Source organism: Microplitis demolitor, chromosome 6 (assembly GCF_026212275.2).
Source record: "Microplitis demolitor isolate Queensland-Clemson2020A chromosome 6, iyMicDemo2.1a, whole genome shotgun sequence".
In the NCBI taxonomy this organism is placed as follows: Eukaryota; Metazoa; Arthropoda; class Insecta; order Hymenoptera; family Braconidae; genus Microplitis; species Microplitis demolitor.
In genome coordinates this window covers 10794858-10818488 of record NC_068550.1, presented here as the reverse complement: position 1 = coordinate 10818488, position 23631 = coordinate 10794858, and the positions used below count along the sequence as shown (strand labels likewise).

Sequence of the window (23631 nt, the reverse complement as noted above, 5' to 3'; positions counted from 1 at the left end):
ATCTTTTATATAAAATAAAAAATTGGAAGAATGTACATTAATAATAGGTAACAAGTTGACATTTTAATTATTATAAAAAAAAAAAACGAATACTATTAATATCAGCACCGATTTATAATTTTACATAGAAAATATTTCAATACTTGAATTCTTGCTCCAATAATTTATAATTTCCCGATCGATTACCATACTTCATTACATTATAAATAATTCTAGTCATACTTGTTCAATATTATTAGGTTCAACTGAATTGTCATCAAAAACCTCGTTGACTTCTATGCATTCATAATCGTGCAATATTTGACTTGAATGTAATATATCATTTTCTTGTGAAATTAATAAAATCGATGATATTAAAAACAGTAATTAATACTCGACAGCTGAAATTTTGATTTACGTAGATATAATTTTCAATTGACTTCTTACGTTTGTATTGGCATTTACAGAAATATTTGTAACAGGTATTGTTGAGCTGATATTTTTATGTAATGTTGGGATGGCATCAGGTTTGAGTATTATTTTCTTTCGTTCAGACACAAACGGTTCTTGATTAAGAATAATAATAATATCTTTGCGAAGAATATATTCTTCTTCAAAATGCAAATCACAAATAAAAATGTCAACTTTCGAATCTGACACTAAATCTTGTCCCAAAATTTGACTCCATTGTCTAACAATATCAGGGTCCTACCAAAGAAAAAGAAATTTTCTAATTACTTATCAAAATATTAATTTCAGTATACAAGACTATTAATGATAATGATTAAATTGCATTGATAATAAAATTATAAGTGTCAATCACAGACACTCCTCTGCTGCAACTTGCGCCTATAGTGATTAATTTTTTTAAATGTCATATATGATATTAAAATTTTTGTTCTTTTCCAAATGGGAATGTACTTAAAATTAATAAACATTAATAAATATAATTATAAATCTTATTATTTTATCAATGAAATTACAAATTTTGGGGTTATACTTACTTTTGGCAGCTTAAATAAGGAGTTTTTATCCTGTTGTAAATCTTTTTTACATTTTTTATTATTTTTACTGTTTTTACAATTCATCACAGCACCATTTTTAACCATTTTCAATTTTATAAAACGCTTATTTGTTAACCATGACAACAACAACATTCAATAACACTATCTAATGTTTACAATAAAACATGTTCTAAAAATCAGAACTTTTTAACACTACCGCTGCCTTGCGGACAAATATTGTACCCGATGTTTCCTCATTATTACGGACACAAATACGGCGAGAAAGCCTATGCCGATCGTTCTCCTTCTATCTAGGCTTCGTGATTACATTACTCAATAGTTTGTGTATAAGAGCATCAGGACACAAACTATAGAGTAATGTAAATATTACCGTGCTGCATAAGCATATTCACTTAACATTCTTCTCTGTGTAAGGAAATACCAAGTTTTCGAGGACATATACACTAAATCTTTTTTTTAACTTTCCGCTAAGAAAATAAAAAATTTTCAAAAAATCGAGAAGTTATTAGTTTCAGTCCGATTTTCGAAAACCAAATTTCTGAGAGATCTTGACGTTTTGAGGTTATAGGAAGCTATCCTGACTAATTTCACGATGATGTGCGAGTGTATGTATATGTGTACGTACGTATGTATGTAAATATTTATAACTCTTAAACGGATGAACCGATTTTGATCGTTAAGGTGTCATTCAACGCGGCTTATAAATATCTAGAAGCCGTAAAAAATTGAGCTTGATCGGTTAAGTGCGTTTGAAGATATTCCGAAAATAAAATTTGTTCAAAAATGTTCTTTTTTTAGATAACTTTTAATGTGCTCAATGGATTGATTCCAAAATCTAATTAGCTCTAAAACTTTATAAGCCACGTCGAATGCCACCTCAACTATCAAAATCGGTTCATTCGCTCAAGAAGAACCGTTGTCGAAAGAATTAAAAAAATTTTTTTTTTAGTATTTTTGAAATTTTTTGAAAACGAATTAATAAATCAATTTCAAAATTTGATCAGTTCTAGAACTCAATAAAACGCGTCGATTGCCGCCTTAGCCGACTCAATCGGTTAATTCGTTCGAGAGATATCGTCCGAGAAAAAATGGTAAAAAACGTTATTTTTCGAAAACAAAGGTATACAAAAGTATATTCGAGCTCGAAAATGTATTCAATACACAAAAACAGCGGGAAGTTTTAGGGCTGGCCCGCAGGGTCAACTGATAGACCAATTTTGTTAAATGATATTCAAAGTAAATACAAAAAATTTTCAGTTACCGTTAAAAAAAAATCTTTTCATTTTTACGGGCAAAATAGGGTACCCCATAAAAAAAGTAAAAACAAAAATTTCTGGACTAATTTCTTAACTATATTTAGCGAAGTGATTTTGGAATGTTTAAAAACGATTTTAAAAATATAATTTTTCAATAATTAAATTTTGGGGGTACCCCGTTTTGCCTATCCTACACTAAAAAAAAGTATGAATTCCACGCTTATAAATTTTAGTGATATTGCAATACTTGGTATTGCGAATATTCTTAAACGATGTTTGAGTCTTAACGCAATATTTTTAAGCACTACACTCAAATCCTTACACTCATAAATTTCCAGAATTAGAAAAAAAAGGTTATGGAAAGAAATATTACTATAGATTAAAGAAATGACAATAAATCCATTTATTTAAAAATTAATAAATAATTAATAATAATTATAATATAAGTTACAGAGTATTAACCCTATATGTGACAAAGTACACGGAAAGAAAATTCCACTAAAATTTACGATGTTAATCGTGGACTAGACTTTCATTGGCGTCAATTTTTAAATGTCTTATTTAAAAATTTACTATAGTCTTTGTTAAAATTACAGTGTAGGTTATATTCTTTACTATTTAACATCGTAATTTTAACAAAGTCTATCGTAAATTTTGAAATAAGACATTTAAAAATTGACGCCAATGAAAATCTAATCCACGATTACGATGCTTAACATCGTAAATTCCAGGGGAATTTTCTTTCCATGTATATTAATATTCATATAGGGTAGAGGTTCCAAATATTGAACTCTTTTCATAAAAACAACTGAAAGACATTTCATGCAAATTTATTATTTAAGCTAATGAATTTTAACAAACATTTAGAATATTTTTAGAATATTAGTTTTTAATTTTTAATGTTTTTTTTTACTCTAGTATTTAATAATTAACTTAAAATTATAATAAAAGACGTTACAGTCGATTGCTCCTTGTATTGAACACTTAACACCTAATATTGACCAGTCATGTTCCAAGTATTGAACAGTAGTATCACATTTATGCGACTTATAAGTAATAATTATTTTTTATTTAAAATAGTATTTTCTTTAATTCTTTGGATTTCTATCTCCAAATTATGAATAATCTTAACAAAAATTAACACGTTAATCACTATCTGAATCAATCACAGGTCTTTGGCAACGTTTTTTTGGTAACGCACCTCGTTTCTTGTTAGGTGCAGTGAGTTTTTCTAACTCCTTTCTAATTTTTGGTTTTGCATTTTCCTTTTGTTTTTTACGTTGTCCTTCTTCCCTTTGTTCACGCTTTTTTAATCTTTCCTCTTCCAAAAGCTTATTTTTTAATAACCGCTCTTCTCTTTTTTTTTCTCTCTCAATACGAGCTTTCTCTTTCTCGACCTTCTTAATATCACGTTCAGCTTGTCTTTGTAATTTTATTTCCTTTTCCCTAATTTCGAGCTCAATTTTTTTCCTTTCAAGTTCTTCAAACTTGTGTGATGATATGGCGTAGATTTGATCTGTTTTATTAGATTTGTTTTTTAACTTAGTATCAATTTTAGGATAATGTAAATGTTTGTCCCATACATCGTTTACATCAACTTGTAAATTTTTACTTAACAAATTATTATTGTTTGTTTCGTCATAAGACCCTGTATCAACTGACATATTAATGTTTTCGGTATTATTATGAGAAGTATTGGTTTTTGATAAGTTACATTGTCAATACTCATATCAAAATCGGTGATTAACGCCATACTGTCACTGCTATTGTTATGATTTTTACGATTAATTATTGGCTCTAATCTAGTAGATAATTCGACCAACGAACTGCTAATTATCATATTGTCCTCCAAGTTGCTGTTATTAATTGACGAACTGGGGATTGAAGGGTACTGATCTAATAAATCTTGTTCGTCAATCACATTCAGCGAACCGTCTAAAAAAAATAAATAAATTATTGTTATTATTATCATTATTATTATTATACAGTAAATTTTAATAAGCAATTAACAAAATAAAATTTACCAAATTGGATTTCATAGTCATCCTGTGGTGACACAACTGAATTTTCTAACGACGTCTGGTTAATTGCTTCGATTATAGATTGATCTTCTATCGGATTTGAAATGATTAAATCCTTGAAATTTTTCCAAATATTGTATAATAAAATTCCAGTAGACGGAGCTCTACTAGACTCATATGTGGCAATGAATTTTTCGACCAATTCTTGAGGCATTTGAGCTTCAATCATCATTAACATTTTTTTATTTAAATTCTGTAAAGAATGATCCTGGGCACTTGATGATAATAAATTATTTTCACTTGTTTGTGACATTTCTTCGCGGATAACTTGGTGTCTAGTTGACATGCATTTTGAGTAATCAACCCGGGCAGGATTAAATGGACAAAGTCCGCATGCTTCAAACGCTTTCTTAACAATTTCCGGTTTCACTGCTTTGTCGTATGCTTTTTTTAAACAAGGATGCGAAATTGACTTTAGTAATAGATGTAGTTGATATTTGAGAATGATCTGCTACCACTTTTTTCCACTCAACCTTAAGAGGATAAAATATGCCAACATCACATGGCTGTAAAATATGCGTTGAATTTGGTACGGGACAATATAAAATAATTTGTCTATCTACGCAAAAACGATGAAGATCCATGTTAATGTGTGATTTATGCCCATCGCATAATATCAAAACTGGAAACTTTGTTCCTCTTTCAATAAGACGAGGGTATAATACATTAGCAATGTACTCATAAAAATTAGCACTATTAATCCAACCAGTATCACTTCGTCCTATTGCAAATCCCTTAGAAAGAGAGTTAGCAATATCCCGAGGCATTTTTTTATAAGCATAAATTATCATCGGGTCAAAAGAGTTTCCATCTGCAGAAAAAGAACAAAGAACGCTGATAGACTGTTTTTCCATTCCTGTAGCGATTCTGTATAAATTTTTTTCTCCTTTTGGGCCTAAAACTTTCCCAGTCTTTGGACACAATGACATACCAAGTTCATCTAAATTAATAATACGCTCCGGAGACTTAAAAAATTCTTGTAGTCCAAGATCGATTTCAATATGATTTTGTAAACCAGTGAACCATTCTCTAATTCCTTCTTCTGTCACACAAGCCCTAGCTTTTGATAAAACTTCACTGTTTCTCAAACTTATTTCGGAATGCCTATTTAAAAATAATTCCATCCATTTGCGTCCAGGACAATCATCAATAAAAGGGTTATCACGTTTCGTTTCCTTTAAAACTTTTTGAACAGCATTCTTAACATCCTCACGACACATAGGGAAACCCAATTTTGCTTTATTTAAGATCCAATTTTTTATTTTATCCTCTTCGTCTGTTGTCAAAATCGTTGAGCGACCTAGCTTACAGTGAACAGTATGATTTTGTTTTACTTTCATGGATAAAGTAGCCTTTGGTATATTATATATTTGACTAGCTTTGTTCATACTTAATTCTAAATTTCTTATACTATTCACAGCATTTTCTAAATCCTCAGGAGTATATTGGCATCTCTGACGGTTTTGAACCGACTTCTTTTTTTTAACTGGAGCTTTTGGTGTTATTTTAAAACAGAGTCATCTAAAATAAAAATAAAAAAAATGAGTATTCACTTGTTTTAACTTAAAAAAAAAAAAAAAATTCTCTATTATTTGAATTTATTATTAATTATTTCGACAATTCTTTAAAATTCAAATCGTCGACTTTGAAGTTAATTCGTCATTATGAGCAAATAATACCCTGTTCATTCAATGGTGCTTTGATTTTAATAAATGTTCTAATTACTGAACAACTGACATTTTAGTGGTGCACTCAATAATTCACAACACCAATTATTGAACAGAGTAATATTTAAAATAGAACGACAATAATAATAAAAATTATCATTGAGAACTAATCTTCATTATTTTAGTTTCATGATTAACACTAACTTATTTATTATAAAGTTATTAAACTTATAAAATTTCACTGTAAAAGTACTTACCAAAATCAACAAGGTTAAGTTTCTAATGAACGGTTTTCATGGTTTACCGACAGGTGTACACAAACATTTTTTTTTTGCGTTTTATTGCGCAATATGTTTGCGCACGCAAACTTTAAACTTACAAAATAGCTATTTAATAATAAATTGTAAGTTTAATATGAAATACGACTTTAAAGTATTTTAAAAATTAAGTTTCTATGTAGTTCGTTCAATAAATGGAGCCTGTTCAATATTTGGCACCTCTACCCTAATTAGTTTTTAAAATCTTGAAAGATAAAATAATAATTTTAGTAATGGTTAGGAACGTTTAATGTCAATGATGTAAATGATATTTTAAATGCTTTTAAGAACGATGTATAGGTTAAAGGTATTATATAAACACGGGGAGAAAAGTAGCGAAATACGCGCTGAGTCTTACGCGGGAACTTTTTTTTAATATACTCTCTGGACTTGCAATAATATCACACGGAAAATATAAGTCACTTACTTAAACAGAATATTGCGATAATATTTCAAATTTTTTATATCATATTCGTAATACCAATTCATTAAAAAAGTGTACACCAATAGGACTTAAACTTTTTAGATAGATTTTTTTAGTGTACCTTGTTTTGCCCCCCCCCCCCCTATATCTGTGTTATATCTTCAAAAGGTTTTACACGCGGAAAAAAAATTTCAGTAAAATTTACGGAGTTAACATAAGGTGGGTGGGGTTGGCCTGCAATTTTCGGCTGACATACTAGCACCTATGCAAAATATTTAAAAAATTTAGATTCAATAAATTTTTTACTTTTCATTTAGTTTTTTTGTGGTCGTTCCGCAAAAAACGTTTCGATCTTGAGGTACATTTCTATTTACTTTTGAATCCAATAAATATTACAGTGCTGCCTTTGTTATAATATCATGGAAGTTACACTAACGGAAAAAATTAAAGGAACAAAAAATTTTTAGAAATTTTGTAGTGATTTTTAGAAGGTTGTAATGTTATGAAAAATATTTGTATCGAGGTTTTAAGAAAAGCATTTTGAAGCTAGAAATCTCTATAGTCTAGTCAGCAAGTTAAAAATGACGAAAAATAGAGATAAAGCTCTTAAAAATATTAACCATGGCTCATTCGATTCGGAATAATGTCTAGAAAAATGTGTCTCGAGGATTTATTAGCACATAAAAAATTTCATTGTTATTAACAAATTAAGAAATGAAAATGGCATTTAGTTTTTCGTTAATAACTCGAAAACTATTAACATTTTTGAAATTTTGAAATAACATATTTAAAGAGGAAATTTCGAATAATATAGTCGTAACTCTCCGAAGTCCCTATTATTTATAGATTTAATTTAACGCCGATAGTAGGCCTCTGCGCGGCCGTTACGGCTTGGGCGTACTGCCGCTAGAGAGAGAGTACTACATAAAATGATTTTTTTATAGTTACAAATATAAATTTAAAAATTTTAATAAATTGTTGTGTAATCTAGACACGTAAAAGAATAAATTCCTATTGAAAATACATTTTTAAGTCAATTTTTCAAAAAGTTATACTTTTGTTGATTAACTAATAATTGTTTTCCTCTCTCCGTTTTCATAAATGACGAAATAAAAGTTTAAATAATACACCTATAAATTTTTGGCTTCGCGGAGCCTTTCTTATATAAATTCTTAACAAGATCACGCCATAAAAGTTTATTGTTATGTTTATAATAATTTTTTAAAGTTAACAAAAAATGAAAAATCCAAGAAATGTTGAAAAAAGATTTTTTGACAAATGTTATGTTATTGCTGTTTTCGCTTCGAACAATAGCATTATATAACGTTCGAAAAAAATTTTTTTATATCACTTGTTAAGATATTTTTATAAACAAATAGACAAGTTTAATGATTGAAAAAATTTTTTTCTACCATTTTATTTCTTTGGCAAAATTATGATTTTTAAAACAAAAATTTTCTTGAAAACATTTTTTTATTGTTTATAATCGTTTTTTTTTTACATTTCAATTGTTTAAATAATTGGTTAAGAAATTATTTTTTCAATTCTTTGAAACTTTTTTATATATTGCATGAGACCGAAGTTGCATCGGCCTCTTGATTTGTCAAACAAATTAATATAACTTATAAACTCTTAGAGATACGATAATGAACATTCAGGTAGGTTTTATAAAAGAATAATTTATCTTTTAAATAAGCGAATGACTAAGTTTGCAACAATTGTTTATCAGCTATTATATGCATTTGTTTGCAAAAATTTAAGATTTTTTAATTCATCAAAGAAACTTTTTTTTTTAAATAAACAATAGAAGTACCTCGAGTTAGAAGCTACAATAACTTACTGTAATGTATAGAAACGAAAAATATTGGAAGTGATGCATTAAAGGGACGAAAAATAATATATAAAAGAAAACAAGTTATATAAATATTAATAAAACACGTATATAAGTTAAACTATATGAGATGCAGATATGAAGTAAAGGTTGATTGGTAGATATTTTATCACTAAACAAAATTGTTCATGACAAAAGTCATGAAAAATACGAAAAAGTAAAAAAAAATCTCAAATTTTTGCAAACAAATGCATATAATATCTGATAAACAATAGTTACAAACGTTGTTATCCACTTATTTAAAAGATTAATTATTCTTTTATAAAAACCACCTGAATGTTCGTGATCGTGTCTCTAATAATTTATAAGTTATATCAATTTCTTACTTAACAAATCGAGAGGCCGATTCAACTTCGGTCTCGTGCAATATAAAAGGGTTTTAAAAAATAGAAAAATTTTTTTTTAGTCCTTTCATACATATGCCTGTTTTTGTTATTTTTTTTAGCTCTAGAAAAAAATATAACAGTTTATAGAATTTGAAAAAAAAATTAATTTTCGCAAATTTTTGTCTCATGATATTTTTCATGATTGCGCAATAACTGTAGCTCTAAAAATTTTATTAATTAAAAGGTATAAGAACTAGAAATTTCATGCTTTAGACTGATTTTTTCAAAATCTCGATACGATTATTTCTCATAACGATAATCATTATTACAAAACTTATCAGGCTGCAGTTCAATATAATTTGTCTCAATATTGCCAACATTAGTTTGCAACTTTTGCATAATGAAAAATAACAAGAAACTTTTTAAGATCAACAGTTGTATGTCGTATTCATTAGAAAATAAATTTTATCATCACAATTTTTTTTGTAATATGGACGTTGAATTTAGGGATGGAAACTTAATGTAGTTGTTTCGAGGTAGTCACGTTCAAAAGTATACCATACCGAATTGAAAAAAATAGCAGAACTGAAGCGGTTAGTTGAATGCCGCTCATTGGAAACTTTTGTAAAAGTACAGTCATTGCTCTCACATACATCCAAGTAGTATCAATACGTTTATATACACATACATCCATAATATTCAAGAAGTGATCGTGGCAACACCGTTCACTGTTACTGCGCGTCTTTTTTGCTTTCAGTAATATTTTTATTATTGTGGTCGTAAGACATAACCAAATTAACGATCAAAATAAACTGAGCTGTTTATTATTAAATTATTGGAAATGTCAGAACGTTTACTTATTATTAGGTAATAAATTTTATTATTTTTCTATTTAATTCATAATAAACGCTAAAAAGTTATCAAAAATGAAATGTTTAAGTAAGAGCATTTATATGTCGAACAATTTATTTATTTTTAGGATAAATAAAAAATAAATGTTAAATTATTTTTATTTTGTTTGAAAACAAATTTATAAAAGGTTTCCTTTTCATAAATTTACAAAAATTTGATTTTATTGATTAATGAATTAATTTTATTTGTTGGTTATATTTTTTTGTTATGTGCCTATTTGTATTTTCCCGCGACTATCTGGCAATAATATAAGCGCTGTTGCCACATCGCACTACTGTTTTGGTGCATCTTTGAAATTTTCAAAAAGTTTCAAGGTTTGATAAATTATATTTTAGAAACGACGTGGTCAATAATTTTTCTCATTTTTTTTTTTTATGTGGTTTATAATTTCAGTTTTGATAACATACAAAATTTTCAGAAAAATCCTACATTCTGTTTTGATTTTATTGAAAAAAAAATTGCCCGTAGATCGCTATTCTCCATAAGAGCCCGTGTTAAAATTTCAATATTTTGAAATCGTTTTTCATAAAATTGGGGTGGTCAATGTTACTCAGATTAGTCTCATATGATTTGTAGTCAATCAAAGAACAATCAGGTGAATTTTTATAAAAATTCTACATTAAATTAATCCACGCAATAACTATCGTAAGGAGGTTCGATACCGATTTTCGAAATAATACCAAAATTTTGAATTTTTTTTCACCAAAAGAGTTATCAAAATAAGGATCACGGTTAAAATTTTAAATTGATTCACTACACCGTTTTTGAGAAATAAATTTTAAAAATTCTTTCTTATACACGGGTGTAAATGGGAATTATTTTCAAAGTGCTGTAGTTTTTACTACAATAATACCATCGCTATAAATTATTCAGTATCAAATAATTAAACATTTCTGAACACATTAATATTTTTTTTAAATTTAATCATGAGTTTGTTATTAAATTATTAATAAAAAAAGAGGCGAATTTTAGTTAATGACGTCACATGTATCGTGAAGCTAATAAACGACTGCAACAACGTAACATGACACAACCGCAGAAAATTTGAATGACTAATACACTTGTAGCACCACTATCATTTTGACTGTGATTAATCTCTAATACGTCTAGCGTAAAAAATTCATTTTTGAATTTTTTTTTTTTTATTTTCTGATTGTTTTAAACGTTTATTATCAACTTCTGAGACTACTTTACTTTTCGAATATTTCCTCTTTTTAATATTACTTTCTCCCATAACTATTGAAAACAAAAATCAGCTGACATTTTTTTCTGTTTACTCACTAATACACACTACTACATTGTACTCACGTTGGATCTGAGCTCCAGCTAGTGATAAACCTAGTGACCAACGATAGTACACAAAAAAATTACTAAATATTAGCACGCTGTTGCCGTATTTCCGCGTTTGTTTTTAGTCACTAATTTCAATAAAAAAAAAGTTATTTTAGAAGAGCTTGAAAATGCATGTACAATAATGCTTTCGAGCTCTTTGAGCTCAAAAACAGCGGGAGGTTTTGAGGCTGGCCCGCAGGGACAACCGGTGGCCAGATTTTTCTTATAATAATACGTGTTGTTGGATTGAAAAAAAAGCATTAGGCTTGTTCACTAGTGTTTTCTCTCTCTATTAATGTGCCATCGTGATTTGAAAAATTCGACAGTAGAGCCTAACCTCTCCACCTCGCATTTGAGGTGTGCAAAAATCAACACTCATTAATTACACGGAAAAAAAACGGAGCTCAAAATTAGCGAATATTTAGAGTCGTCAAATAAAAATTACTTTCCGAAGAGAAATTTACAATCCAAACCAAAAATTACTATTAAAAATGAAAAGTTCCATTTTTTTGTTGATTCTTACTATCAGTATTGTAAATTTTACGATTTGTAAGAATTATAATGCAGATTAGTCAAAATTAAATAAATAATGGTAATAATCCATAATTATTACACAACGATCATTCTGGAAATATCAATATTCATAAATCTTTTTGATAATATTACAATTCTGAGTTAAAAAGATTTGTAAGCATAGAAGTTGAATATTACAATTCATTAACAATAAATCACTGTAAAATTTATATTTATTTTTATCTATTCTGTAAAATTCAGTAGATAAAATAAAAAATATTAGTATAGAGTAGATAGTGATTTTTATCTGGAAACAACAGAAAAGTCGGATATGACTCAAGTTTATATGAATTTCGCAAAAATTATTCATTTATATCCCGATTAGTACAATTTGTGAGATTATTAATTTTACTTCATAACATTTTAGAACTATTACTGAAAACATTGTAAAAAGAACTAGAGTATTCCAAAATTTATAATATCAAATAAAATTTTCTTGAGGTATTGTAGTTTTTAAAACATCGGTAATGTGAATCGCCACTTAGCGGGTAAAAATTACTACTTGACAATGTAACTTTTAATACGTGAGATATAATCTCGAGTTCATTGTATTTCATTTATATTTGGCATATACTTCGAGAAATTCGAATGGTACTTGTAGCTAAGTGGTTAGCATGCTTGCATTCGAACTGGATTATTCGCAAGGCATAGGTTCGAATCCCACAGTGGTCAAAAGAAAAAAGATGGTAGATTTTAAGATGATAGTTGAGATATATCCGTAAATAAATAAACAGATACATCCCAACAATATATATATATATATATATATATATATATATATATATATATATATATATATATATATATATATATATTGTTGGAAAAAAGAAAAATTTATTATTACACTCAAGAAGACAGTTTATACAATATGGATTAGTAAAAATAAAATTGCAGTCTCGGTGAAAGTTTCATTCTAAAATAGATTTTCTACTAAATCAAATAGTAAATTTTATTGAATGCTTGTGTTTTGTACTTTAAAACTTATAGTAATTTTACTTATAATTTAGTAATTTATAGGATTAAGTGATTATAATTTTTACTTATCTAAAGGAAAATTTCGATATTATTGGACCATTTCTAGTTTGCCTCGGCGACATAGTAATTTTTTTTTTTGAAAAATAAATATTATCAGATTTTTTTCTCCGTGTATCACTGAAATGATATTGTCAAATCAATTTGGAATTTGTTTTCTTCATGAGAATGGGAAATACAATACGTAGATTTCTTTATGAAATCTACCTAAAAATTATCCTGGTTACACTTGCACAGTAAATGAAAACTTTGTGCACGTTTTTCACTTAAATAAATAAACATTTTTGAAAAATGATAACGTAGATGGCTAGACTATACAAGTGATCCATCGAACCTCATTCTTAATTTTGCCTTTAAAGATTTTGCTTGAGAGAAAAGCTTGTACAAAAATTACTATAGACCTTTCGCACGAATATTTTGTCTAATACGAAGTCATAGATATCAAATAATAGATTAACGTATAAATATAACAAAAAAATAACTTTGTTAAACACCTTACTTATAGTATTCAATCATTTTTTATTAGCTATTATTTAAGGCGCATTAATTTATTATTTTTTATTTTTTTAATGGTTGATAATATTACAGAGTAATCGGAAGAAATCTGATTTATTGCACAACCTTCAAGTTTCCGTTTCCACCGGCGCTAAATCATGCGTCAACTTCGTGGTGAATTAATGAAATCGATACACTCGTTCAAAATTGAATCTTTCGTCTACAATCGATACTTATAATATATATAAATATATTTAATTTTAACGTATTACGATATCACAAAATTTTTAGTGGAAAAAAAAATAATAATGATAATCCATGTAATGATCATAAAAAAATCAAGGTTTAATCAACACTAATGTCATGTATATACGTTAAAGTAATTAAATAACAATTAACTTACAGTATCTATTAAAAAAAATCATTTTTTATTTCAATTAAAAATACTTGGATATTTCTTGTTATTATTGCTTTTATTTTTATTTTATAACAATGTTCGTATAACGAAAGATGATTTATATATATATATATATATATATATATATATATATATATATATATATATTTATTTTTTTTACTTTTTTTATTTAATTACTATTATTTATATATATATATATATATATATATATATATATATATATATATTAGTTACATATATGTAACTAAGTAAAAATAAGAACAATAGTAATAATAAATAAAAAGGAATACTATATTTTGCGGTATAGTACACTCTAGATATACTTAAATCAATAGCAGCAAAAGGTCGTTGTCACCGGTGTCTCACCTTTGTCAACTCTCATCCCTTATATATCTTTACCTTATTCCCTCTTATTTAGTCTTGTTTGTTTTTTCATCTTCTTCAAATGCTATATTCCTTTTCGTATATAATTGATATATGTGTAATAAAAAAATATTCGTTCCAAATGGACCACCCTAATTATTCATATATATTTATACGCAAAAAAATAAATGATAAATTTTATTCCGATTTTTAATTCATTCTTATTGTTTGAACAATAAACCCGCATCAAAGAAGGTAATTCATAAATAATACAATATTTAAATCGAAAAAATATAATAATAATCCTCTAAAATATATTGATATGAAAGAAAATTTAGTCACTTTTAGTTTTTAAATTTTATTGTTTGTCATGATAAAATACGTCATTTTGCCATATAGATATAGCCGTGCATCAGTAATATTTTAGGTTAATTCTTTCACATACATTAAAAGCTTACAAACACAAGTAAAATTTTATTGTTTCAAACTATAAAAACTGATGCGCTTGAAATATCCTTTTTGACAATTTGAAGAAAGTAATAATTATATATCGTTGTACATAAAATCGATTGTTCGAAATTGAAAATTTTATTTATCATACTGAATGTTTTTCTATTCTTTTACTATAAACCTAACTGTCCCAAACTTCGAATGTTGAAACTGAAACGTTAAATTATTATAATTTTATTTTTTTATCTACCAAACAGTAATTTCTATTACTTGTAACATGATTTATTTACATATAAACTTAAAATTTCAATATTTGAATTACGATTATTATAATAGATTCAATAAAACCACGAAATTACTGTTTGAAATCATATTAAATTGTGACCACATTCCAATTTTTTATTTATCAATTACTAATTTTTATAATTCATTTTTTTTGCGTATATATATGGCTCATTCCACTAAATAAAGTTATTTTTATAGGGCAACCCCTCATCAATTTGGTTCAAACTATGATTTTTTACACAACAGTTGTTTGTAGGAAAAATTCTCAGCTTTCCAATGAAAATATCCATTTTTTATTTTAAGTTACAAAAGACCCTTTAAAATTTGATTAAAGTAGAAAACACGATTTTTATGACTGTACTGCGCTTGATACATCTGATTTGATAGTTTTTTCTTAAAGCTGAGACTTTTCCCCACAAGATATGTAATTTTCACGATTTGCATATTTTTTGTTTAAACAAAATTAAATATAACGTAGACTCCCTATAATTAAGAAACTTATATTTTTAATTTGTTGAGGATCTTTATACATTTTTAACACAAACATATCCCAGGCTATCAATAATAGGCGAGAAAGTGTGTAATGCTTGTGTGCCTTACACCGTATTTGACTCAGAGTATCGTACGCCTAAAGTATGGAGATTATATACTATTAGCCGAGAAAAAATTTTTTTCAAAAGATGGGCTCTCTAGCTCAACTCTAAGAGGTTGCTATTTTAATTTTAATTTCTCATCTAATTAACATGGAAAAATTGACTTTTTCATTAAAATTGTAATTACTTGTAAGCTGCTCAATAGTTTTTAAATTCATGCATAGATCTTTTAAATTTGATACCTCAAGCTTTCCAAAACCCTATGACAAGTCAAAATTATCGCTAATTGAAGCTAACAACAATAAACAATTTCATTTTGAAATGCAAAATCAATACTTTTCAGATAGCTTCAATTAGCGATTTAGTTATGATAATAATGATTATGTATGACGTTGCGTAATTCGTGCAGTGTCATAAATAATCATTTATGACTGAGCTTGGTCATGCATGATATTACATGAATCATGCATGACTATTCTTGCCTCGTCATACACGATCATGCATAATCAATTGTGTTGTTTCAACTAAATATTTTATAATCCACTAACAAAACAAATCATTAGAAACTACAAAATATTTAGTAAAGATAACTACGCGTTAAGTAGCAAGCATAAAATCAAATTGATGACCTGTAGAGCTTATAAAGTTGTCATAATGAAATATATTAGTGAGCCTTAGAGAATGAGTTATTAATAATAATTAAATATTATTTTAGAATGACAGAATATTTATTTGACAATCAAAGAAATGCATATTTAGAGAAATAATTTATTTCCTTGTCACGTGCTTTCTTCTTGCGCTATGACAAAAATTGTTCAGGGAAACATTAGTATTAAAAATTAATGTCATAGTGTATACAGGATAGCCCTATAATACTATCAAAAAAGCAGGGGATAACCCGTCCTATAAATGCTTCAAGTTTGAAATATAATAATTCTGAAATAAGTTTATTGTCAGGGGCACTACAAATGGTGGGCGCGATTTAGTGGCAAGCACCGAACTATTCCCGCTACTGCTGCCTAGCACCATAACTTTTTAAATCAATAATTATTAGTTTTGAATATATATTTATTAATCTCGAAGAAATATATATATTTATTCTAAATGAATATATTTTTTTGTGTCTAAGTAATATTTATTAGAGTTAATATAATAATATTTTGCTTTAATATTTGGGTTTGTTGGCACTACAAAATAATTTAGTTTTATATCAAATAAATATTTTCTTAACTCGACTAAATTATTTGATTATCGTAGCAAAAGAAATATTAGCTTCAACCAAATAGAGTCTATTAAATCATTTGTTAAAATGACAAAATAGAGTATGTTGACGTAATGAAATTTCGTTGTCCTAATTAAATATTAGTTTAACAGAATTTAACAAAACCAATTTCATTGTCCCAAGAGAAATTTTTTATCAGTGTGCATAAAATTAGTTTTTATAATATTTTGTAAATTTTTAAAACCATTTTTCTATTAAAAAAAGTAGTCGAATCAATGAGCTGCATAGTGAAACTTGGAGGCAATCGAGCGAGTTTTCAGATAGAACAAACAAAAATAAGCTATCTCTTTCCGTTCAAAATTTACATCCGGTTGAATCGGTAAACAATTTTTTTTTTTTAATTTTACAAAATTTTAATTAACCATAACTACTAAACTTATTGGCCCATTTGGCTCATCTTTGACCTCATCCAAGGTAATTGTCCATAGAATAAATATACTATAAGTTTCATTAAGATTGATGTAGAATTGTGGACGCTGTCATTGGAGAACGGCGCGTTATATTGTATGCATAGAAATATCAAGGTGGGCAAAAAAAAAGAACTCATTTCTTAACTTTCCGCTAAGAAAATTGCAAATTTTCAAAAATTCGGGAAGTTATTGGTTTCAGTCCGATTTTCGAAAATCGAATTTCTGAGAGATCTTGACGTTTTGAGATTCTAGGAAACTATCCTGACTAATTTCACGATGATGTCCGAGTGTATGTATGTATGTATGTATGTATGTATGTATGTATGTATGTATGTATGTATGTATGTATGTATGTATGTATGTATGTATGTATGTATGTATGTATGTATGTATGTATGTATGTATGTATGTATGTATGTATGTATGTATGTATGTATGTATGTATGTAAATATCTATAACTTTTGAACTTGATCGGTAGGACTCGTTCAGAGATATTCCAAAAATAAACTTTTTTCAAAAAACCTTCTTTTTTTTTTTTTGGATAACTTTTTATGTTCTCAATGGATTGATTCCAAAATCAACTGGGCAAAAAACGACTCGATAAATTAATTTCAAAATCTGATCAGTTGTAGAACTCAATAAAACGCGTCGATTGCCACCTTAAACGTCTCAATCGATTTATTCGTTCGAGAGATATCTTTTGATGAAAAAATGGTAAAAAAACGTTTTTTTTCGAAAACAAAGGCATACAAAAGTATTTTCGAGCTCAAGGAGTTCGAAATGGGCAGGAAGTTTTGGGGCTGGCCCGCAGGGTCAACCGACAGACCGATTTTTTTTCTTTAGTTACCGTGAAAATATCGTTAAAGATGATGAAAAAAGAAAATCTGGTCAAGTTTGAGCTCTTAATGTTAATATTAAGAGGTGGCGTTTCGTGATTTTTGATTTCCCATGTAAATAACATGGAAAAAAAAATTTTTTTAGTTTGGGATTTTTTTCCTCGACAATGACTCATTGTACGAATAAGCCCAGCATACATTTTTGTAGGGAATTTAACGCTCTACAAAAAGAACTCTTTTATCATTTTTCGATAAATCCATCTGTTCAAAAGTTATTCGAGCTCGAAGTCGTTAGAGTAAATTTCAAGATCCTTTTACTTTTCCGGCGAAACTATCGGACTTATCATAAAATGTCATAAAATCTTTTTTGTAGATAATTTTATTTTCTACAAATTATCAGAACACTATTTTTTTAAGAGCTTGGCATTAAAATGAAAATAACTGACCTTTGAGGAACCATTATGAGGACATATACAATAGTTAGATTTCTATGAAATCTACTAAAAATGATTTAGTCCAAAGCCCCCAGTGCGTCAATTGTGGTATTCGGACTCGCCTAAACATGATAACTTTCGAAAAACAAGACTTATCGACTTATTTTTTTTTTTATTATCTGTGTATTTTTGATCACAAGAACTTTTTCAAAAATCACTATCTGAAACCTTTTTGTTTTGGTGTAATTAACAAAGAAACGTGTAAACTGACTATACGTGAAAAATTTAGCTGCTATTTTTACTGTTGTTATTGTTTATTTCATTATTTCTCGCCATCAACTACTAGTGGTAGCACTAGCCTATCAATATATTTGAAAAAAAAATGCGACATCTAAGACAAAAGGCGGGATATTTAAAAAAAATGTTAGTAAAAAAATATTAAACTGAAAATAAGAAATAAAAAAATCAAATTGATAATTTGTAAGTTGAATAAAAGTTTATAATAAAAAAAAATACATTAATATTATATAATAAAAGTAATGATTAAAAATAAAATGATCGTTTGAGGTGTGTACTTTTGGATTATCCAACATTTTTTTTTTCTTCTCGAAAACAAGTTCAAAAGTTTCATTTAGACATAAAAAGACGCCTGTGAAAATTAGCTCTCAATATTAACATTGAAAGGTTCCACATTGCACTTTTGCACGACTCATGATACGAAGCATCAGAGTGTGCTTTACGATCGAAAAATTTCTTTCGCCACACTTCGGCAAGTATTTCAATTATTATACCTTTGTCAGTTCACGTAATTAAGATATGTTTCATACTATTTTGAAGATCATTCAATGGAGATTAATTCCATACTTTTCAAAAATTGATTTAGTTTAACAAAAAAGAAAAAAATATCAAAAATTCTTCGAAAGATTTGTAGGTCTCCTATTGCAAATGGCTAGGTAACTCAGTGCTATTTAATTACAATTAATAAAATAAAAAGAAAGGCTGTATATATATATATATATATACGTAAAATTAACATGGATGGTGATATATCTCTACATTATACTACATTGATTCCACCAAGGACGCTTGCGCATTATCGTTCTGGTACAGCTATTTTTTTTTTGCTGATTGGTAAGCCTGAATTTTTTCAATTCAATTTTATTATTTTTTTTTTTTTTGTATTTACATAAATGTTTTTTTTTCGTTATTAATCGAGATATTTTGAGTAGGTTCTTTTATAATTATAAAAAAATACTAATATAATTAAAAAAAAAAAAAACCACAAATTTTAATGAAAAAAAATTGTGTATATTTTAAATTTATTCGTGTTTCCCGCCATTTTATTATTATTATTTCATTATTTCATAATAAATGAGCATTATGAGTCGTGCACTTTTGGATTTTCCAAATTTTATTTTTTATTTTCTATGAGAATACCATGGCAAAATTTTTTTTTGCGTTTTCTGATTTTTATAACTAGCTAACGATGCAATATAGGAAAAATCAACAGGCATATTTTTGTGGGGAATTGAATGCTCTACAGAAAAAGTCTCTTATCATTTTTTGATAATTCTATTTGTTTAAAACTTATTTGAGGCTGAAGTCGCATTTATATTAAATTTTGAGATCTTTTTACTTTTCCGGCGAAACTATTAGACTTATCACAAAATACCATGAGACCTTTTTTGTTGACAACTTTATTTCCTACAAATTATTACTCATAAAGTTATTTCGAATTCCTCATTGTTTACTAGTTACTTTTATTTTAATGTCAAGCTCTTAAAATCGATCAGAAGACTTTTTTTTATGAGCTTGACATTAATATGAAAAGAACTAGAAAACAATGCGAAATTCGAAAAAACTGTAGATAGTAAATTGTAGGAAATAAAAATGTCTACAAAAGAAGTGACCCATCCCGGAAAAAAAAATGATTTTAAAGAATTTTACGAAATTTTATAAATTTTTATAAAACCTTATAAAATTTTGTATAATTACATTAGGCCATTTTAAGCATAAAATTAACTAAAAACATTTTATCCTGGGTAGAAAACAATGAATTTGAAAAAACTTTACTGAAAATAATTTGTAGAGAATAAAATTGTCAACAAAAAAGATCCTATAACATTTTGTGATAAGTCTGATAGTTTGCCGGAGAAGTATAAAGATCTCGGAATTTACTATAACTTGACTTCGAGCTCTAATAACTTTTGAACAGATAAATTTATCAAAAAATGATGAGAGACTTTTTTTTGTAATGTGTTCAAGTTACTACAAAAATTTGTATTAGGGTATTCAATCTATTGATCTGTTAACACGTTGAAATACTCGAAGGTTAAAAAATAAATCAGTCTATCAGTTAACCCTGTGGGGCAGCCCCAGAACTTCTCGCAGTTTTCGAGCTCGATGAGCTCGAAAAAATTGTTGTGAATAGATTTTCAAGCGCTTTTAGGTCGGAAATACTTTTGTATGTCGTTGTTTAAAAAAAAAAAGTTTTTTACCATTTTTTCTCCAACGATATCTCTCAACCGAATTGACTGATTGAGACGGTTTAGAGGCAATCGGCGCGTTTTATTGAGTTCTAGAGTTAATCGGATTTGGAAATTGATTTATCTAGTCGTTTTTGAGAAATTTAAAAAAAAATAAAAAAATATTTTTTTTTTATAATTCTTTCTTTCACGGTTTCTCTTGAACGAATGAATCGATTTTGATGTTTGAGGTGGCATTTGACGCGGCTTACAAAGATTTAGAGCTGATTAGATTTTGGAATCAATCCACCTGTCACATTAAAAGTTATCCAAAAAAAAACATTTTTGAAAAAATTTTATTTGTGGAATATTTCCGAACGCAACCTTCCGATCAAGCTCAATTTTTCACAGCTTTTAGATTTTAACAAGCTGCGTCGAATGACACCTTGACGATCAGAGTCGGTTCATCCGTTCAAAAGTTGAAAATATTTACATTCGTACATACACACATACATATACTCGGACATCATCATGAAATTAGTCAGAATAGCCTCCTAGAAACTTAAAAAATAAAAAATCTGATAGAAATTCAATTTCCGAAAATCAGACCGAAATCAATAACCCCGAATTTTTGAAAATTTTCAATTTTCTTAGCGGGAAGTTAAAAATTTCCCGTGTTACTTGAATAGGATATCGAATTTTTCAATGAGCTAGATTTGTAATCGACGTAAAATTTTTTTTTCTTCCACGTGCACTTAAACAAAAAAAATGATGCTTTGAAATGACTCAAAAGACGCACCTTAAGGTAGTTCACTCGCAAAACGACTTTTCTTAGGAATGCAATGAAATTAAAACATGAGATTAACAAGAATCTCTAATATTTAATGAAAAAAAAAAAAAACGAAATTTTTTCACCGATTGTAAGACGAGATATTAACAATCAAAAAGTAAATAATTATCATAGTGGAGATTTACCAAGTATAAGAAAAACATGTGGTTTCCTGAATATCTTGGAAACGGTTCTTACCATTTTTTTTAAAAACTTATCCACTGTTAAATGAAAAAATTAGAAATTTTTTTAAAAAAACTCTGGATTTCTTGACCGATTTGTTCAAAAAATATTGATTTTTAAAATATAAATAATTTTAAAATACTTGACGTGTGGTGGGGTACAGCAATCACAACTCGGCAACGTTGCAGTCGTCATACTTAACCCGCAGAAATTCAAATGTCACTTAGTTAGGTTAATTTTTGAGCATGAAAGTTTTGAAGGTAAAAAAATTTTTGGAAAATTTTTCGAAATAATTTTTATAAATGTTAAACATTTATTCAATGATTTTTAACAAACAAAAAAATTATTTTTTATATTAACTTATATTAATGATAGCTTGGCTGCCCAATTCCAAAACACATTAAGTGACAAATTTTTCAAAATCGATATTTTTAGTATTTTTACTTCCAATGGAGTTTTGTGAACATGATTCTATACATATTTCAAAAATTTTATTTCTGTCAGTTACTGTGTTTTGAAATTGGTCAGCTGAGCTTTTCTAATAGTTTTAGAACTTTTTAAAATTACGATATTGAAAGTAGCACACATCGAACAATTTTTTTCTTTTTGATTGCGATTTTCTTGTAACTTTAAAAAAAATATGAAATTGTCAATAATAACAAACTACATGTATATTGAACTCACACTATATAAAGATTGCTACCTATACGTTTAATCTATAGACTATTCAATATAAATGTTTGCAACGTTGCCACATTTATTATACTTATCAGTGTGATTGTATTAGTGTGTATCTGTATATTTAAAACTATAATGTATTGGATACAGTCTCTCACAAAAATAAAATATTTTCGCATTGAGTATCTCTAACTTTTTGTAGTTACGATTACGCTTTACTTTTGACTACGAATTTCGCGAGTGAACTACCTTAATATATATATATATATATATATATATATATATATATATATACAATGTATTCTCTGTCGACTTTCCAGCACTATATGTCATATATAGACAAAATATGTATATTTTGGAGAAAGTCTCAAACTATTATATACATCTATCCAATATTTTGGCTTACGACAATTTACTACTTTATAATTTCATCCGCAACCCCACATACTTAACAAGCTCTGCCTTACATGTGTTGAAAATTGATGAAAATGGCAAATGTTATTTACAAAATCAATAAAATTAGGATATCGCGTGAACGAAGAACTTGAGCTACTTAACTAAGAGGTCTTTTTTTGTCGAGAATTAAATTTCCTAAAAATCGTTATCTGCGTTTTTACTGTAAGTTTTGTTATTGAGTCAATATCATCTTAAAAACCAAATTATTATTTATAAAAATGATTTTCAAAACCAATACAAAAAAACATTAGAATATTCGTGAAATTACTAAAGAGACATCTGGAGAGTATTAAATTGAATAAAAAATACCTCAATGGGCGATCTGATAACTTGAAATGCGGCTGAGCTACACTGTGAAAAATTCCCATTAAATTTTACTATGGGTGCATTGTAACCCCGGACCATAAGAAAACTGGTACAAAATTTACAAGTGTCCCATAGTAAACGAATGCGCATAGGTCCCAATCGTGTCGTCTGCGCATTCGTTTACTATGGGACACTTGTAAATTTTGTACCAGTTTTCTTATGGTCCGGGGTTACAATGCACCCATAGTAAAATTTAATGGGAATTTTTCACAGTTTACAAAGATTTAAAAAAGAATCCTAACTTTCTTATGTATTTTAAATGGGAAAACTTC

General features: G+C 27.6%; 3 protein-coding genes across 3 annotated transcripts in view; 1 reads left to right on the top strand and 2 right to left on the bottom strand.

Moving 5' to 3' along the window:
- The window catches only part of LOC103569311 (RNA polymerase II elongation factor ELL2), a 114540-nt gene that overhangs the window by 16176 nt on the left and 74733 nt on the right, over positions 1-23631 (top strand). The gene's annotated exons all lie outside the window — the stretch shown is intronic.
- LOC128667992 (uncharacterized) lies at positions 197-1524 on the bottom strand. The gene is made up of 2 exons (XM_053740045.1): positions 984-1524; positions 197-687 (listed from the first exon to the last, which is right to left on the bottom strand). The coding sequence occupies exons 1-2, from the start codon at positions 1134-1136 to the stop codon at positions 394-396; spliced, it is 447 nt and encodes a 148-aa protein (XP_053596020.1). The 5' UTR covers positions 1137-1524; the 3' UTR covers positions 197-393.
- LOC106693280 (uncharacterized) lies at positions 3229-4651 on the bottom strand. Its single transcript, XM_014440149.2, has 2 exons — positions 4285-4651; positions 3229-4195 (listed from the first exon to the last, which is right to left on the bottom strand). The coding sequence occupies exons 1-2, from the start codon at positions 4625-4627 to the stop codon at positions 3873-3875; spliced, it is 666 nt and encodes a 221-aa protein (XP_014295635.2). The 5' UTR covers positions 4628-4651; the 3' UTR covers positions 3229-3872.

What these genes read in the sequence shown, in the direction of transcription:
- LOC128667992 (XM_053740045.1), bottom strand. Translation starts at nt 1,136, where the DNA reads ATGTTGTTGTTGTCATGGTTAACAAATAAGCGTTTTATAAAATTGAAA. An exon ending in CCTTATTTAAGCTGCCAAAA is followed by an intron (nt 688 to 983) that starts GTAAGTATAACC and finishes TTTCTTTGGTAG; the next exon opens with GACCCTGATATTGTTAGACA.
- LOC106693280 (XM_014440149.2), bottom strand. Translation starts at nt 4,627, where the DNA reads ATGTCAACTAGACACCAAGTTATCCGCGAAGAAATGTCACAAACAAGT. An exon ending in TGACTATGAAATCCAATTTG is followed by an intron (nt 4,196 to 4,284) that starts GTAAATTTTATT and finishes TATTTTTTTTAG; the next exon opens with ACGGTTCGCTGAATGTGATT.